This window comes from Parasteatoda tepidariorum, chromosome 9 (genome assembly GCF_043381705.1).
Source record: "Parasteatoda tepidariorum isolate YZ-2023 chromosome 9, CAS_Ptep_4.0, whole genome shotgun sequence".
Taxonomy (NCBI): domain Eukaryota; kingdom Metazoa; phylum Arthropoda; class Arachnida; order Araneae; family Theridiidae; genus Parasteatoda; species Parasteatoda tepidariorum.
The window spans coordinates 10,462,932-10,482,660 of NC_092212.1; the positions used below are offsets into that span (position 1 = coordinate 10,462,932).

A 19,729-nucleotide genomic window follows, 5' to 3' on the forward strand; every position below is an offset into this window, starting at 1 on the left:
TGCAAAATGAGTCTTCGACGTTGCGGACGTGGTGGAAAGACAAGCACGCCTACCGGGCGTCAAAACCTCAGTGACTCTACGACGGATGAGGAATCCACAGAATTCGACAACAAAATCAAATCACGCAATATGGCTACATATCAAAATCATCCACGTGGCGGAAAATGGCAAACCGAAAAGACTTCACGAGAACCAACGGTAAATGTGGAAAGCTTGAGTCCAGGTGAACGAAAGTTATATGAAGAATGGATGGAAATGATAAGGATGACCAACGAAGAAATTGAAACAACAGCGAAAGTGCTCCAGGATTGCTCGCAACTCAAAACTCAACTTATGGAAACTCAAGATGCAGGCCAAAATTTAGAACAGAAAAGCGAAATAACAACCGATACAGAAAATACAGCTAAAAATAATGCAGAGCCTCCTCCAAAAAAGCGGAAAAAGAAAAAGAAAAATAACGTTGAAAAACCTGAAGAAAATTCCTTCATGACTACAAATAGCAGCCCTCCATTACTACTAGATGTCGCCACTTCCTTGTAACTTTCGGAAACCAATGTAGATCCTGACTTAGCCCAACCCAAGGAGGATTACCATGCAACTGCAGCTCCACCCACAACTCCGGAAATAGATCTACCAATCATGCACATTAAAGCTCTAGTCCGTGGACTTCCCGTAGGCACCAATGCAGAACATATCTCCCTTGAATTGGCCAAGACAGGCATTATAACACAAAAAGTCATACAGTTTAAGAGAAAAGTGGGCGAGGCCTATCGGCTCATCCCACTTTTTCTCACAATATTAATCAAAACAGACCAAAATCAGCAAATCTACTCAGTTACCAATATTTGTGACCTTCCTGTGAAAATTGAAAGATTCCGTGGCGGGAATAGCCCAATCCAATGTTACAACTGCCAGAATTTCGGCCACACACAGCGAACGTGCAAATCTCAACCAATATGTCTTAAATGTGCCGCCGACCACCGTTTCTTTCAGTGCCATAAAGACAAAACTACACCACCCAAATGCAGCAACTGTGGTGAGGCACACACCGCCAACTTCACGGGATGCAGCATCCGTCCCCCCAGGAAGGGCTCTCGAGCAACTCCAACTATAACTCCACCAACAACGGCAGGTCAAGCGCATAGACTTGTCTCAATCATCAAGGAATTAAAAGAACTATTAAAAAACAGAGAAGTCCTACAACTACTTCAAGCAATCATGCGTGATTCCACTCCAGATTAAAGCCACTTTGACTAAACCTGAACTCTTTTTTGAACTTTTGATAATATCTCTAGTACTATGCATATTTATATTCTTGAATGTTTATCACACTAGATGGCGCCACTATGGCTTAGAAAAATTTATGTAGAATCTTCATAATTTATAATTTTCATAATTATTATTTATAATCTTCATAATTTTCCCGATCATGTGTATATATATGATCATCAATTTTTTATGCTCAATTTCAAATTTCAACTGCAATTTATGTAATATCACAGATAAAGCTTGTATCTCATGTATATCGACCTAATCATGACTGTATTCACTTCTTTTTTAAAGGCAATTTGTGTAAATCATCGATCAAGTTGTACAAATTTCTAATCATGGTTATTTTTATGTTACCACACTGTTACATAAATCAAAATGTTATATTCACTCTAATAATATTTTTAAGATGGATGGGTTAGGAGCCGCTGCGTGGCCTAGGCACCCAGTTGTTTAAATAAAGCAAGCAATATGTTAACTGCTCCGGACACGACTAAATATTTTTAAAAATTTTAGGAATATTTGCTTAATACTTGCACTCAAACTTGCGGATTTTTAGGTTAATTTGTCCAACATTTTAAAAAAGTTCAACACGGGTTACCTGTAACAAAATGCCGCATGATATAAGCCTCTTAGTTATTTAGAAGTAGTGGTGAGTAATAACCTAATAAATCGAATTTACTGAACCAAGAATCATGCATTAAAAAAATACCACTCGAAAATATTTATCTGCTGTCCGGAGCAAGTTGACTTCTGCACAATTGTATTGCAAATATCTCGCGGTGATAGTGGGAGTAATTATTCTTATTCTAAAAGTTTTACTATTAATTTCGCTGCCAATTTAATAAAACTTTTGCAGAAACCGGAGCATTTGGCATTCCTGGTAATGATTTCAACTAAATAGACACATAGAAACCAAATCATAAAAAAAGTAAAAAACAAATTGGTTCCTTAGAAAGTCGCCAAAAAGCAGATTTAATCCTTTCAAGGGCCATTTATTTCCAGTAAAGGTAAAATAAAGTATTTTTGGAATTGAAATTGTTTTAAAAATAGTTATTGATATAAGAAAAAAAAATTATTTAATTTATAAAAATGTAATTTTTTTGGTGGTAAATATATTTAACGCTACCTATTGACTTTTATTTTTCTTTATTTATAAAATAACATTTATAAATGCTACAAATTTCAAAAGGAATTATGCATTTTATAACTTTTATACTTTTTTTAAAACTAACAAATGGCTACCAATTTTATTCAAACCCACTTCAAGAAAGCTGAAGTTATTAATAAATGGAAACCTAAATTAAAAGTGGTAAGTATACTTCCCACGGCCTTCGAAAGGGTTAAACAACAATTTCAACTTTGGAAATGCATGGTAAGGTGAGGTACCTCTGTATCCTCTTAGATAGTTACACTAAATTAAATTTTGTCTTTTACAGCACGACTATTCAATTAGACGAATGAGTTAAATATCTTTAATAGGGTTAAATAAATAATCCCATTAAATTGAAGCGGTGAGATTAAAAACTGCATTTGCCTCAAAAATAAATAAACAGCAAATAACAGTCTACACAATTCAAGGGCTTCGAAAATAGATGCTCTTTTTCTAGACTCGCCAGACGTGGTTTCCCCTGTTTTGTTTTTCCTCTTGGTTACTGTGGATTTTTTCTATTTTGTTATCTCACGTTTATTTTTCATTTTTTCAGTTCGGGTTTCTTTGTTTAAAAAGGTTTTTTCCCCATTTTTTTTATACTTGATTCAAAACCTTAGTCGTTTAAAAAAATACAAGCTGGAAATAAGAGTTGACTTGTTTCACGCCTTCAAAAAGCACCCGCTTTGTTTTTAAAGTTATTTTGAGACCTGTTAATAAAATTAAAGTATCTTAAAGATACTATTAGTTTCGATAATCTCTGCGGTATTTACCACATTCCTTGCTGGAGCCTTTACTGCATATCAGCTAGACGCGTTTCTAAATTTAGGCATAAGGAACAAGATAGATATTTCCGTTATAGATAAGTCAAAAATATGAGAAGTCATTAATTGCGGCACATTGTTTGAATCTTATTCAAAAATTCAATTTCGGCAATGCTAAAACTATTTCCACCGCAGTCACATCTACTCATGTTGAAGCACAGGAATCTTGTTTTATTTTTAAAACTACTGATTCTATTACTAATTATATTATTTCCGCACCAACCTCTCGGTAGCTCGTGGAAATGCATCTTACCCTAATTGTCACACCACTTTACAGTCACCATTTTAAAATTAAGGAACTTTATACCTTAATAATTAGTAAACACATTATTTTAAGAATATTAAAATTATATAACAATAGTGTATTGTGTATTTTAAATGCTGTAGTGCTGATATGAAATCAAACAGCATTTAAAATACTCGGAGTGCAAAGGATTAAAATAAGAAATATCTTTTAAGATAATAACTTTTAAATAAGAACTTTTAAATAACTTTTAATCTAAGAAGTAATTTTTAAGGACCATGAGAACCTAGTCGAAAATGGGCGTTTACTTTTGGGCATCTCTGTGTAAATAAATAAAACTATTTTTGTGTGTTCTATATTGCATTAATTTCTTCAAACCATTTTAGTAACGATAATAATATGAAAATATTAAAAATTTAATCGAATTATCTAAATAGTTAATAAAATTTATCGAATTTCTAATAATCTTGGCTCCACCGGTCTATGGTGACGTGTTAACATTCTTGTCTTTGGCATAAGGTATTTCACAGAAATAACAATAATAAAAATAAATTGCTCTTAACACTTTTACGCAGACGAGACTCCGATGTCTCTTTTACATAGGTTTTATCTCATGCATATGTTTTATCATGTGCCCTCTTAAAGGAAAAAAATATTTTTAACTACAAAAAACAGTCTTATAGTTGCTAGAAAAATATCTGTTAGATTATCGGAATTACATTTGTACTAAAATATAAAATCCTAAAAAATAGTTTAAATAAATTATTTTTCTTTCGTGTTCAAAAATGTATTAATTATTGATTTTGTAAATTAAAGAAATTCCAACTGTGAATAACAGTTTCTCTTAGACCTAATAACTACAAATAAGAACTAATTTGAGAAATTAGTGTTTGAAAGTGAGTTATGATAGGAAGATTTTATTGAACGTAGGAAAAGACAGCGGTATTTCATGCAGTATTTCATAAGTATAAATTATTTGAATGCTNACAATTGTATTGCAAATATCTCGCGGTGATAGTGGGAGTAATCATTCTTATTCTAAAAGTTTTACTATTAATTTCGCTGCCAATTTAATAAAACTTTTGCAGAAACAGGAGCATTTGGCATTCCTGGTAATGATTACAATTAAATAGACATATAGAAACCAAATCATAAAGAAAGTAAAAAACAAATTGGTTCCTTAGAAAGTCGCCAAAAAGCAGAGTTAACCCTTTCACGGGGCATTTATTTCTAGTAAAGGTAAAATAAAGTATTTTTGGAATTGAAATTGTTTTAAGAATAGTTATTGATATAAGAAAAAAAACTTATTTAATTTATAAAAATGTAATTTTTTTGGTGGTAAATATATTTAACACTACCTATTGACTTTTATTTTTCTTTATTTATAAAATAAATTTTATAAATGCTACAAACTTCAAAAGGAATTATGTATTTTATAACTTTTATACTTTTTTTTAAACTAACAAATGGTTACCAATTTTATTCAAACCCACTTCAAGAAAGCTGAAGTTATTAACAAATGGAAACCAAAATTAAAAGTGGTTAGTATACTTCCCACGGCCTTCGAAAGGGTTAAACAACAATTTCAACTTTGGAAATGTATGGTAAGGTGAGGTACCTCTGTATCCTCTCAGATAATTACACTAAATTAGATTTTTTTTTGACAGCACGACTATTCAATTAGACGAATGAGTTAAATATCTTCAATAGGGTTAAATAAATAATCCCATTAAACTGAAGCGGTGAGATTAAAAACTGCATTCGCCTCAAAAATAAATAAACAGCAAATAACAGTCTACACAATTCAAGGGCTTCGAAAATAGATGCTCTTTTTCTAGACTCGCCAGACGTGGTTTCCCCTGTTTTGTTTTTCCTCTTGGTTACTGTGGATTTTTTCTATTTTGTTTTCTCACGTTTATTTTTCGTTTTTTCAGTTCGGGTTTCTTTGTTTAAAAAGGTTTTTTTTCCCCATTTTTTTTATACTTGATTCAAAACCTTAGTCGTTTAAGAAAATACAAGCTGAAAATAAGAGTTGACTTGTTTCACGCCTTCAAAAAGCACCCATTTTGTTTTTAAAGTTATTTTGAGGCCTGTTAATAAAATTAAAGTATCTTAAAGATACTATTAGTTTCGATAATCTCTGCGGCATTTACCACATTCCTTGCTGGAGCCTTTACCGCATACCAGTTAGACGCGTTTCTAAATTTAGGCATAAGGAACTAGATAGATATGTCCGTTATAGATAAGTCAAAAATATGAGAAGTCATTAATTGCGGCACATTGTTTGAATCATTGTTTCAAAAATTCAATTTCGGCAATGCTAAAACTATTTCCACCGTAGTCACATCTACTCATGTTGAAGTACAGGAATCTTGTTTTATTCTTAAAACTACTGATTCTATTACTAATTATATTATTTCCGCACCAACCTCTCGGTAGCTCGTGGAAATGCATCTTACCCTAATTGTCACACCACTTTACAGTCACCATTTTTAAAATTAAGAAATTTTATACCTTAATAATTAGTAAACACATTATTTTAAGACTATTAAAATTATATAACAATAGTCTATTGTGTATTTTAAATGCTGTAGTGCTGATATGAAATCAAACAGCATTTAAAAGTACTCGGAGTGCAAAGGATTAAAATAAGGAATATCTTTTAAGATAATAACTTTTAAATAAGAACTTTTAAATAACTTTTAATCTAAATAAGAAATAATTTTTAAGGATCATGAGAACCTAGTCGAAAATGGGCGTCTACTTTTGGGCATCTCTGTGTAAATAAATAAAATTATTTTTGTGTGTTCTATATTGCAATAATTTCTTCAAACCATTTTAGTAACGATAATAATATTAAAATATTAAAAATTTACTCGAATTATCTAAATAGTTAATAAAATTTATCGAATTTCTAATAGTCTTGGCTCCGCCGGTCTATGGTGACGTGTTAACATTCTTATCTTTGGCATAAGGTATTTCACAGAAATAACAATAATAAAAATAAATTGCTCTTAACACTTTTACGCAGACGAGACTCCGATGTCTCTTTTACATAGGTTTTATCTCATGCATATGTTTTATCATGTGCCCTCTTAAAGGAAAAAAATATTTTTAACTACAAAAAACAGTCTTATAGTTGCTAGAAAAATATCTGTTAGATTATCGGAATTACATTTGTACTAAAATATAAAATCCTAAAAAATAGTTTAAATAAATTATTTTTCTTTCGTGTTCAAAAATGTATTAATTATTGATTTTGTAAATTAAAGAAATTCCAACTGTGAATAACAGTTTCTCTTAGACCTAATAACTACAAATAAGAACTAATTTGAGAAATTAGTGTTTGAAAGTGAGTTATGATAGGAAGATTTTATTGAACGTAGGAAAAGACAGCGGTATTTCATGCAGTATTTCATAAGTATAAATTATTTGAATGCTAAATACAGTATTTTTCAATTATTTTGACCTAAATTTATACGAAATAGTGAAAAAAAGTGGGGGAAATATATTTATGGTAAATTCTGCATCAAAGGGTTGAGAAATTTCGAGATTTGCAGATACTTGTTTTTGGTAATTTTAACGAAATAAGTTTTAAAAAAAACTTATGGTTTAATATTGAATATTTAATTGAAAAGATTTGATGAAAATATTTCTGGCACTTATGAGAACCTTATAACCACGCTGTGATGTTTTTGTGGTACAACTGAATTAAAAAGAAGGCTGCTTACTTAAATTTCGATTCATATTAAGAACCCCATATTTTCACGAGGAAATAAATGAATTCATCAAATGATAGGTTTATTTTAAAAAAAGTGAGTTTTTTTCTTATCTGATCTTGTTACTTGAAATACTTTGTGATATAACTGATCAGCATATCTAAGGTTTAATATCTTCAACTATTAAGCCTGCTTCTTAGAACACAAGGAAAACAATTATCAGATAAAAAGTTATTCATGCTGAGCCGTTTTAAAATTAATATATATTTTCTTTTATGTTGCGAACTATGAACAAGGTAACGCTTAAATATTAAGCACACTTACTAGATATACCTGGACCAAGGGTAATATCGTGGACCAAGATTTGTCCATAATAAGAAAAGAAAGCCGATACTTGATTGGATGGAGCATCCGTATTTTCTAAGTTTATGCTGATGTTTCGTGCATTTGGCAAATCTTCTCCGGAAACTGATTTTCGCAATCCACTCACACCTATATTAAATATATAATTACTATTACTACTACTACTACTACTAATAATAATAATAATAATGATAACTATAGAAGTAAAGATGAATGACCCTATAAAGAGGAATGTCTTGTATGTGGGGATTAGTTCTATTAATTAGTTCCATTAATTGCACTTTCCTCCCACTCACTCATTTATTGCAGAAATTATATATATTTACAATTATATGAAATAGTAACAATCATTATAAGAAGCATTATGGGTCTGCCATCAAGAGTTGCCTGGGCAAAGTGAGTGTAAAGCCAACCGGCAAACCTATTTCTAAGATTCATCGGAAGAAGGTTAAGAAAGCCGAAGAGAAATTGAAACGGAGAATCTAGGGGAAGTGGATATAGACACCGCATTTGACGTAGAACAGAGATGAGTAGATAATCTTAATTTATTTAACTCTGTTTTTCGAAACTCTGTCTCCAGGGAAAATAAATAAGTCATTGTTTAAGTGCCTTAAACCTAAAGCAATGCGATAATTTTAAACTCCATATATAATCTTGCTGTGAAGAATTATGGGCTTTAGAATGAACAACTAACTTAAATATTTTAAATTTTTCTAAAAATCGCCAGCCAATTTGGCGAAATTTTTCCACCTAGATGAAAATTATCTAAATCACTGCCCTTATTTTCAGTTTTTGCAAATTTTTATAAGCCCAGCTAATGCAGGATTGGAGTAGGTTTTTAAATCTTAAAATATTAGAAAACAACATTTTCATTTTCAGAAATTGTGGCTTTTCTCTATATTTACGTTTTGCGCTATTTTCAAAATAAGCGTTGACAGCTCTGGCTTTAGATAGGTTAAACTTGACTTCACAGTCATGAGTAACAATACTAAGAGTTGCAAACTCAAACCATATTCAAAAATAGCATACAATTCACAAAAAAGCATCATTTCATATTACGACGGATCCTTCGAAAAACAGCCTTAAAATGCTTTCTACCATAGTCAGTCAAAAAATGGAATGGTATGCCAGTTTCGAATGGAGAACGCTCATATTTCGCGTACTTTTATTTTCTCCACCTCTAATGAAGTGAACTTTTCCACTACGTTTTCCCTCCACCAACTTGCCATAACAGAATAATAACAACCATTATAAGAGAGTCGTATTGGCTCTGGAGCGTCTGCCTTTAAATGTGGTTCGAATTCCATCGATGGCTGGCAGATACGAATTCCGCATCCAGCTTGCACCGACCACAGTGCTGACTTAAAATATCCTCAGTGGTAAACGAATAATGAGGCTAACTGAGTCGTCAGGCTCACCATTGGGGGTTTTGTGGTTTTCCTCTCCATGCAACGCAAATGCTGGTTAGTTTCATCGAAAAGTTTTTCACGAAGGCAAAATATCTCCCAATATTTGGAATGGGTTCAAAATTACAAATTACAAGGCTACGGAGTTACATTAGTAGTCGTAACCCCTCCCCCCCAACAAAAAAAGGGTCGGCAGCTTAACGAAGGTTATAAAATAAAGTAAAACTATTATAAGAAACTAGTGGCCTGCGCCGCTTGCTCGCTGACGCTCGCTAACCCCCGAAAATTGCTACGCAATCTTATATGGTTTGCTTCGCAAACCAAGTTCGCTTCGCTCGCTATTAACTTAGGTACATTGCAAATGCACAAAATTCTAAGAATTCAAAACAATCATTCAAATCCATATAAAAACTTTAAAAAAAAAATTATAGCTTTATAGTAAATACAAAGTCATTAAAATAAATTTGAATTCAAATAAATGACATGTAATTCGTTAAACCTATTAGAAATGTGCTATAGTATAAAATCTTAAAGCGTAACAGCACGACTGAGACTCATTTTTCAATGAATAACTAATAACAATAATAAAACAAATAAATTCGTGATATAAATCAAAAATCGTAATGTAAAATCGATTCGTGAAAAAACGCTTTTGACAAAATACTAAAATAGAGATCTATCGACAAAGACTACTCACTTCTGCCTAGCTTAATAGTATGAGATTGCCGCAGCTGATAGGGTGAATTTCGGAAGAGATCACATTTGGTGAGAATGATCTCACTGGTTATTTCAGTTTCCGTTTTTAAAAGCGCTATATGGTGAGCTACCTCAGCTAGATTTGGCATGTGACATTTTTAGCTGCAATCATTGGTCGATTTTCTAGCGTTGCCATTCGGGGAGTTGTAATGAGGCTTTTTTTGTCGCCGTGTAAGAGAAATATATTTATAAGAAATAGAAATTATCATAATGTATTTACCATTATACGAAGCAGAAACAAATCTATCAGAAGTTGAATCAGCGCTACCCCAGTGTGGACTTTTCAGATTGTTGCAAGTTCCATCTATAGTTCTGTATTTGGCTGTGCTGTTGCATTTTGGAATAGTGTGGAATTGGTTGCATTTCTGCAACACATCTTGCACCTCTTGGGATTCGTTGAGTTTTTTCAAAATTTCGACTGTTTCATTTTGTGAAACTCGATATCTGGAAAAAGGAATTTTATGTTTTAACATTTTATTCGTATTGGGATACCTGCAAGTAGTGAAGATTGGTTATTTAAACGTGGCATTTATTCACATTAGCAGCCATTTTCCATTCTATTTCGAGTTAGCCAAGCAGTTACAAATAAAAACTAAACATTTTAGAATTATTGGTAGTTCCTAAAAAAAACTCAATTCAGTGGAGCGACAGCCCATAGAGGGCCAAGGCTTACTGTGCCCATCTCAGTTTTCTTGACCTTGGGCTCTAGGGTGCAGGAGCAGATGTTCCAGTTAGGTGGTCAGTCGAACGCGAAACCCCCAGTGTTCAGTTTCCCAGTGTTTTCATGGTACTCATTTATCGACCCACTGCAGAAAAGAAAGGCTGAGTCAACATTGCCCGGCCAGACGATCGAACCCAGGACCTGTGGCACCGGAGCACGAAGTGCTACCACTCAGCCACCGGGCATCTTTTGATAATTCCACAAATATATAAAAAGTTTCACCACGAGTTGGAACAAAGGGGTGTATCATAAGAACTTTTAAATCATTCAGTCGTGCATAAAATGATAGTAAATCACATTACAAAAGAATGAAAAATCTTTTAAAATACTTTTCCAAAAAGGATTCGACAATTGGTCGTCCTGAAAATTTCAAACATGTGTTATTTATTTCTTTACATCAGAGTTGCCAAAGTTGACTAAAATTGCGATAAGTAATGATTAAAAAAATTTAAAATTTTGAAAAATAATTTCAATATAATTATTGCATTCTTCAAGAATGTTTACAATAATGCAGATTTCAAAACTTTTTTTTAAAAAAAAGGAAAGAAAAAAGAGAACAGAAGGAAAAAGAAAGAGATTTTCCCTCCTCAATTTAGTTTATCCTAGTTTAGAATGGATAAATTAGGTACCTAGTAGGTAAACATGATACCACTTCAAAAAAAGTTCAAGCACTATCTTTCAATTTGCTTGGTCAACCCTTTTGCCATGACTTCGACCAATACATTTGCTGCTAAAAAAAGAGCTTATAGAGTTGAAAGCATAGAATTAAATATAGAAGCGTTTTCATATTTTTGTCCAATTCCTGTACTTACAAACCAGATTTCTCAGCAATATCTTCTAATTGTAATTGCAGAAATACATATTGCTCCAATTTTGGTTCCACAGTCCCTATAAAGTTTTGCACGAACAAGGCAGGACCTAAATTCTTGAAATCTAAAAGAACAAAAAGTAATTAGTTTCATAACTTAAAAATATATCGAGCAATGTTCTTAAGAATATCATTTAACCACATGTAATTTCAAATGTTATAATGCTTTTATTTATGTAATAATTTCTTACAATTGAAATAGATACATTTAAAGATAATCAAATGATATAAACCAAATAAAATGGTTAGTTCAACGAAGAAAATTATGTGGAAAATCCTGTATTTTCACTGTAACCACTTCCCTGGATATCCCGAATTTTCTCGGGTGGGTATATATTGCAATTAATTGATATCCCGAGAATATTCGGGCTTCGCGGAAATTGTCGCTATGATTTGTTTATCTCGTTTTTACTCGGCGAATGGAATTATACTACTTAACCTTTTCGGGACGGACGAGTCCTAAATGTAGTCGTGCAGAATCAGAATCAGGATAGAAAAAAATAAAAAGCGGTGGCTTAAGTTTGAGCAAAGGTAATTTGACAGACTTATTTTTGCGTTCACTTTAAATCGAACACATCAAATGCTAGTATATCAAAAGTGTAACTATAAAATTTTTTAATTTGAACTAAGTAATGATGAATTAAATATAGCAAACTATTATTACCTACCCACAAATAAACTGCTATAAAATAGTTTGACTGCCAGTTTTATCTTTTTTTACCCTGATTATCAACAACTTGAGAATGCATATATGACTTGCCCGTCTCGAAGAGATTAAGATAGCATTTTGAAAAAAGTTTGAGTTGTGAACTTTCGCATTCACTGTGCGAAAAATTTAATCTATTCATTTGCGTGAGTATATTGTGCAATTTTTCGTTAGAATAATATCTTCGACCGTAAATTGTACATTATCAAAATTAAGAAATAGCTCTTAGAGCTTCTTGTTGCTTAGAGAATTAGTGGTAGCTAAAAAAATGAACAGGTGTTTAAAAGTAAATAATTTTACACTTCAGAGTTTCCACTAACCTTGAAGAGTTTTATAGTGGTAGAAAATTTATGTTTAAGATAGCAGGCTTTCTTTGAAGATTTATGTTAGCTATTTAGGAGCCTGCTAGAATAAATACATTTTTTACTTGTATATTTGAAATATAATATATAGTGAAAGTTACAAGTAAAATATATATGATAGAGATTCATCTCCTTCTTATAACCACCATTTAAAATCTTAAAGATCCGTGAATATTTTTAAAAAGAGTGTACTTAGTCAGGTTACGCTGTTTTTAAAAAGGTTAAAACTTATATATTGACTTCTTTCAGTTTTTCTTATAGTTAAAATGTAGAAAATCACGATGAATTTTGTACTTTTTTTTGATTAAAAAAAATGTTAAAGGAAGTTGTTTAGGATAAATTGCTCTTGATTATTATTATCCCTTTTATTAGTTAATTAATGGAAGCAGTCAGAAAAAAATCAGTTTACAGAAATTTCAAAACTTTTGAAAGGAAAGGATTAAAGCTTCCCCGTGGTTCAATGTGTTTAAAACTTATAACTATATAAGCTTTTAAGGGAAACCATTAGAAGTCCCTTAAATATCTTGCCGTGAAAAGATGTGGTACGCTAACCATTGAATAGATTATATGATCCAGTCACAATTCCTATTGCTGTTTCTTTTGCTCAAGTATCTGCATGCACGCTCTTGTCCTGTAGTCTATAAAATGCAGAATTTGACAGAAGTAATTAAACTTCTAACATCTATATTTTCAAATGCCTAGTTTTTCTGCAATCAGTAGGTCTTGTAATTAATGTATTTCTCACAATGCGTTGAGCAATTGCCAACATCCAGTGTAAATAGAGAGTAATAGAAGATAAACTGTTTTTACCTAAGAAATTTTTTTTTTTGATGGTTCATCAAAAATCATCTTACTTCTTCTTGATGGTACCATCAAGACTGACCATCACTTCATATTAGAATTTGAACACCTTTATGTTGGACCAACATGAGCAAAAACAGCATGGTTGGATGGTTTTGTTTGAATTCCACTAATTTGAATTTCGTACTAATTCATTTAAGAGCGTAAAAATCCGCAAACTGTTATTTTATATCCGTCGTTGAACAGCTGATTCAATTTCGGGCTTAGGACTTCCAATGTTTAGCTTCGTAGCCTTGTAATTTTGAACCAATCCAGAAGACAAGGAAACTTCAGGATCAGTACCGCCAGAGGTATTGATTTGTTATGGGGACATGGAGGATTTTGCGACTCGACAGATTTAACGTCCATCAGTCACCATTTACTACACGGGGAGTCCTCTGTCGGCGGGGATTGAATCCTCGAACTCTTGGACATAGGCCCAGTGCCTTACCAACCAGGTTATCCCCGCCCCGCAAACTATTATTCGGTGATCGTACGAGAACCGGTATTTTTATCATGATATGGCCGTTGACGTCAATAATAGTTTGCATTGATGTATGCCAATGCAGGATCTTTCTTGGGGAAATTCGCATCATATTATACTCCAAGAATAATCAAATATTGTAAGGAAACGAGAATGGACATTTTCTACAGATATGAAGAGATTTTAGGTAATATCATTGTTTCAAAGATGAATCATCCGTTACATTCAAATGCATGCTAATAACAATTTTTGCATTTTTTAGAAAATCTATCTGCATGCCTGATGCTGGCAGACCTTCTGCAAGTTGTTGGTCTCCGTAGAAAACTTGTAAGTTTCTATCTTATCCTGTTTTCAGTTTTTATTCATTTGTAATTTTTGGTATTAATACTATTTTGGTATTTGATTAAGTATTTATCACGCTAAACGAATCATTTTTCTTTCGTACAGCATAACATTTCTTACAACTTTTCACCAAATTTCAATTTTTGAGGCAAACATGAAATGAAGAATTATTATTTAATTAAAAGTACAATTTCTAATTAAAGCATTTTAAAATACAAGGGAATTATAATTATAGATTAAAAGTAAAAAAGGGAAATAGTATCAATCTGAGTATTCATCTATACTCCTTTTTGTAAATATTATAAAATTTGTCATGTTAGGATAAAGTTTTTTTTAAATCATTTTATGTCATTTATTAAAAATAATTTTTCTTCTTTTATTCCAGTTTTCAAATGATAATCTGATTCAGAAATTCCCTTCAGAATGTGTCATCAGATTCCCTGGTGTAAGCATAATTATCAGATTGTCCTATTAATTTGATAAAAGTGAGGGGGGGGAACTGCATAGCGCAACTTCTCTAGGTTTCTAATAGTAAAATTTTTTTTAATATTAATAGCACAATTTTTATTATTCGCAAAACATAAAAATGATATGTTTTGTTACTGATGAAGGATTACCATTTCTCTTAAATCATGTGTAACTTATAATCGCATCAACAGATATTACTTTTTTTAAAAATTTATTTTCGATATCTGAAAAAGCCTTTAGATTCATGGGGAATTAAGTAAAAATAATCTGAATGTTAATAACAATAACTTTAAAATGATTAGTATGATAAATAAAATTTTGTCAAATAAAAGAAGACTCTCTTTTTCATTCAATTGAAAATAAATATAGAATATATTCAAAACCGACTATTTTTTATTAGTTGCCAAATATGATTCACTATAAAATTAAGAAAAAATGATTAATTTTTCCATGCATGCGCATTATAAAAGAACTACTTTAATTACTTACATTTTGCCCAGTTTTCAACAATTTTTTTTTCTCCAAATTTCAAAGCTAAAGTTTTGTAATTAATTTTAAATTGTTCTAAAAATGTTGGTTAATTTTATTCAATATTTTTAAAACTATAGCTAAGAAACGCAGGACAGAAAAACTGTTTCTTTATAAAAATCTCCATAAATATTTAAGCTGGGATTACCAAATTTTTTGTGATTATTGCATATAATAAGCAAAATAGTTATTGCAAATTTCAAGTTTATTAATACATTTTTTGAAATAGGGTGTTCATAAACGCTTTTAAGTTTATAATCTATTGTCGATCCCCCAAACCTTCATTGATAAATATGAGAAATCGCGTAACCTAAACACATTTATAGTTATAAAATGATTTTATAAATGATTTTTGATAAAGATCAAAACATGCGTTAGTATACAAGTGTTTCCATTATTTTGTCCAAACCCCTGTACTTATCCAAACAATGTATTAAAATAATAAATATTTATATTTAAACATGTTCTAAACCTTTATTGTTGAATTAATTTTAGTTTTCTTTGTGATACATTTATATGAAATACATTGTGAATTTATTTAAACCAAATTGGATATATTGAATTAGAAATTGTATTTATTAAACCAGAAACTTTTTATGTTTCGAAAGTAATTTGATAATTCTTGAAATTGAGCATAATGTATTCTATGACTCCTTCGTTTTATAATGCTTTTTTTAGTTATGTAGCCTAAATAATGCTGAATTTCATTTAAAATGAAATAAAAACCGAAATCAAGGTTATATTCTTTTTATATTTTTCTTTCCTTTTATCTTTTTTTCCTTGTTTTTTTTAATGAGTCAAATTTTTTGAAATGTGTATATTCCTATAGACGATTTTAATCTTCTTTCTTATCTCAGTGACGATGGGGAAACTCTCAGTGAGTCACTAGCTCAGTGAATTAAACAAAAATAAATAAATAAATAATAGTGTGTTTTGCGTACTAAAATGAAAGGAGTGAATAATGTTATCTACGTAAAATGTATTTTTCTTACTTATTGTCTTGTTTGATTGTTCAATTTTAATAAAATCATGATTTTTAATTTATAATTTATTTTTTGAATAAAAAAAAATGTGCTATAACAGTCCTTTTCTAGAAATCTACAAAAATGTTCAAGATTTTTTTAAGTAATTTGAATTTTTAACTGAAAAACTTTGCATTTTATTAGTATGAAAAAAGGAAAAGTCATTAATTTGAAGTTTATTAGTAAAAGAAAGCACCAAAATTTGTATTTATGTTTTAAAAATTGCCTAGATGATGTATGAATGTTTTTTTCTCCAGGAAAATGTGAATTTTGATGACTATAGCGAAACAAAATGAACTGCCCACAGTCGTCCCTCATCTGTGAAAGGGACAAAAAAACTAAGAATCTAAAATTCTTAGTTTTCAGTTAATCACTACGCAATATTCAATACAAATATACAAAAAAACACAATATAATACAAAGTTATATCAGTTTTTGTGCAAGGTAATAACAGTAAGTAGACAAGTGATTTTAAGTCTATAAATGCGTTTATCAAAAAACTAGGTTTTTTCTTATTTTGCATCTTAAACAAGACATCTCATATTGCTTTTAAAATAATTGTCATGAGTGTTTATGATTATAGTTCACATGTTTTGAACTAGGGACTAAGAGAGAAAAAGAAACTTTCAATTTTATGCATGTTTTTTCCCGAAGAGAAGAGCGGAAATTTTTAAAAAGTTGCTTTTTTAACTATATTGATCCCCAACTCAGTAGCATATGCCCTTGGTTTTAAGAAAATAGCTCAAAACATAGTTGATAGCCTTCTAAATAAATTTCTCAAAGGAATTTTTGTTTTGGGTGATAGAATGTTTCTTACAGTGTTTAGTGTATATGCAAAAAAATGCCTTATTTTTATCTAAAAGTGGCTACTTGAAAATAATAATAAATAATAACTTTTTTTTTCTTGTTTCATGAGTTTGTGTACATTATAAAACATATAAACTAGTTTTTCTTAAACCTTTTATATTAATATTTAAAGAAAAAGTTGTCGAAACTAGTCGGATACCTTAAATATGATCAAAATAATTTACAGTTTATTTTGATTGCTTTTTTTAGTTAGCTTTTTTGGACACAGCTACTAATTTTATTTATGAGCATGGAGTACCCCCAAAAGATGCTACAATTGGGGTTCCAAAGCCGAAAAGAATTGGGAACCGTTGCCCTAAGTTAATATAACTCAGAGTTTGAAAATTAATACCTACCTTTATCTTCCTTGGTTGGGTTGTCTTTCAATCTTTTCTTTGTACATTTATCCAGGGGCTTTTCTTTGTAGAAAAAAGACGAACATCCAGCTGTCACAGTTATTAGAAAAAAAGCGAGGTACAGACTAAAAGAAAAATGAAAAAAGTACAATTTCATCGATTATAACCAAAAAATTGATCAAATTTTATGTCGAAATTTTATGAACCTGGCCCATTTAAACTTGGGAATAAAGATTGTGAAACATATCAGGATGTAATAAATAAGAAGTAATTTTACCTGTTAAAAATATATCATACACCATTAGTCTTTTATCATACAACTGTTGTTGTTGTTTCTAATGCCACTTGCCGAATACACCAGCAAGCCTTCTTGATGAAACCAAGCGAATGAAAGGAAGAGGGTGCGTTTCTTGTTTTTCAGTGACCTTATTTATGGAGACAAATATGATTTTTACAGTAATGGATACGAGTAGTTCGAAGCACGATAAAGGCTCCTGTCAACATTAGAACATTCTACGAGCCGTACGAACGGAATCAGCGAAAAACGAAATGGAATTCGCTGATTGGATAAGCGTGAGTTATTGTATTAAATTTAGCTATCAGTGATATTTGGTAGCTTATAGCTCTATTTGGTCAAAAAAGTTTACTGTGCGTACTTTAACACTAGGTTTATGGGACGCGTCACTTTGAAGCTTTTCGAATTTTATAAGGAAAATTACAAAACACGTTTGCATTCTTATTTTATCTCTTGTAATGACTTTTATCCATTGATCGAGGTAAATACATATTGAAGTCTATTTTCTTCAAAAGCGTTGAAATATTGAAATTCTCTATGTGGTATACCTATTTCTACGGATATGCGTTAATTTGACGAGATCGTAATTTAGACAAAATTTTGAATAAACATACGAACATTACATTAATGATAAACAGGAATGTACCGACAATGCTTCGATCCGTTATCCGATATCGTTATCTCAAATGAAATAAGCGATAAACAGCTGTTGCCAATAAGCAATAATGGAAAGAACAAACGCAGAATGTCAATTGATGTCAGAGTGTCAGATTTTGAAGGTTTCAGTTGCTTAGTTCGAGTATTGAAAAATAAAATACTGGAATAATGTTTTAAATATTATAGGTAATATGTATTAATTAAAAATTTAAAAAAAAAGCTATGTGCAAAAAAGCAAAGTTTATGGATAAAAGGATAATTGGAAATTCATTTAGGGGAATAGTAGAAAATCGCCATACTCAGATTAAGCTCAATTAATTCCGGTAATATGTACTGCTGGATTTATGGTAATTGATGCAATTTTAATAAGAATTCTATAACGGGTTTGCCATAGTTTCAGAGCATATTTTTTCCAATGGTAGCAAAGATAGTGCATCAATATTTTCATGAATTAGACCTAAAAGAACTTTTTCCGCCACTTCTTATAAATATTATTTTAAGCAGTAAATTAAATGTCGGTAGATAAATAGTTAAGCTCCTACGTCCTTATCAAGATTTCTTAAGAATTTTATTTGTTTTTACTTTTGTTTGCTGCTATTGATACGTGTATTTTCACACAAAATTCAAATGCTGAAGGGTTGTACAATAAGCGCTAAATACATTAATGCAAATTTAAAGGTATTTTATTTTATACCCGTCGTTTACAGCAGACCCGATTTCGGGTTTATAACAACTAATGTTCTACTCCGTATCCTTGTAATTTTGAACCCAATTCAGAAGACAAGGGAATTCCTGGATCAAATATTGGGAGAAATTTGCTTATCTGGAGGACTTTTTGATGGAACTATCCCGCATTTGCTTTGCATAGAGAGGAAATCTTCCCACGGTTAGCCCGACTGCAAGACTACTCTAACTTATGATCCATCTACCAAAGAGGGTATTCTACTTCAGCACTGTGGTCTGTTCGAACAGTGTGAGGAATTTGTATCGACCAGTCCTCGAACCCGGATCACCTCATTGGAAGGCGAACGCTCCCCTGAACCATCATGACTTGAGGTATAACGTATTATATCAATATATTTGGTAATTATTAAAACTTCACCAATACTAAACAGTTTTAATACCTAATGCTGGGTAAATAATTGTCTGGCGCCGCCTAGAAAGGGATATATGCCGGAGAATATTATCTTATAGGGGAAAATTTTGATTATCAATTGGTTGCTGCGAGCATTATCCTCTCGCCAAATGATGCGAACTGCAGTTAATCTCTATTATGCGATGAACTACAAAAAACGCGTTTTTCTTAATATAATAAACTATAAAGAAACCAGGAAGGGTAACAAATAATAATGAATAAAAAAGGATATTATTTTTGCTTTATTAATTGAAGAGCGTAGTTGAAAAACCAGGTAAGTGACTTTTTCAGAGAGTCTATTATGGGGTTAAAAAAAGTAGTCTCCGAAATAATTTATTATTGATTTAATAGAAAGGATTAATGACTCT

General features: G+C 31.2%; 1 protein-coding gene across 1 annotated transcript in view; it reads right to left on the minus strand.

Annotated features, from left to right (window-relative positions):
* Positions 1-19,271, minus strand: part of LOC107442805 (salivary peroxidase/catechol oxidase) — a 40,397-nt gene extending 21,126 nt beyond the window's left edge. Inside the window, exons 1-5 of the mRNA XM_071185732.1 lie at positions 19,240-19,271; positions 17,275-17,399; positions 11,265-11,385; positions 9,952-10,175; positions 7,531-7,698 (exon numbers count right to left, since the gene is read on the minus strand). Coding sequence (XP_071041833.1) covers positions 7,531-7,698; positions 9,952-10,175; positions 11,265-11,385; positions 17,275-17,399; positions 19,240-19,271 — 670 coding nt within the window. The remainder of the gene's footprint in view (positions 1-7,530; positions 7,699-9,951; positions 10,176-11,264; positions 11,386-17,274; positions 17,400-19,239) is intronic.
* Positions 19,272-19,729: the final 458 nt, after the last annotated feature.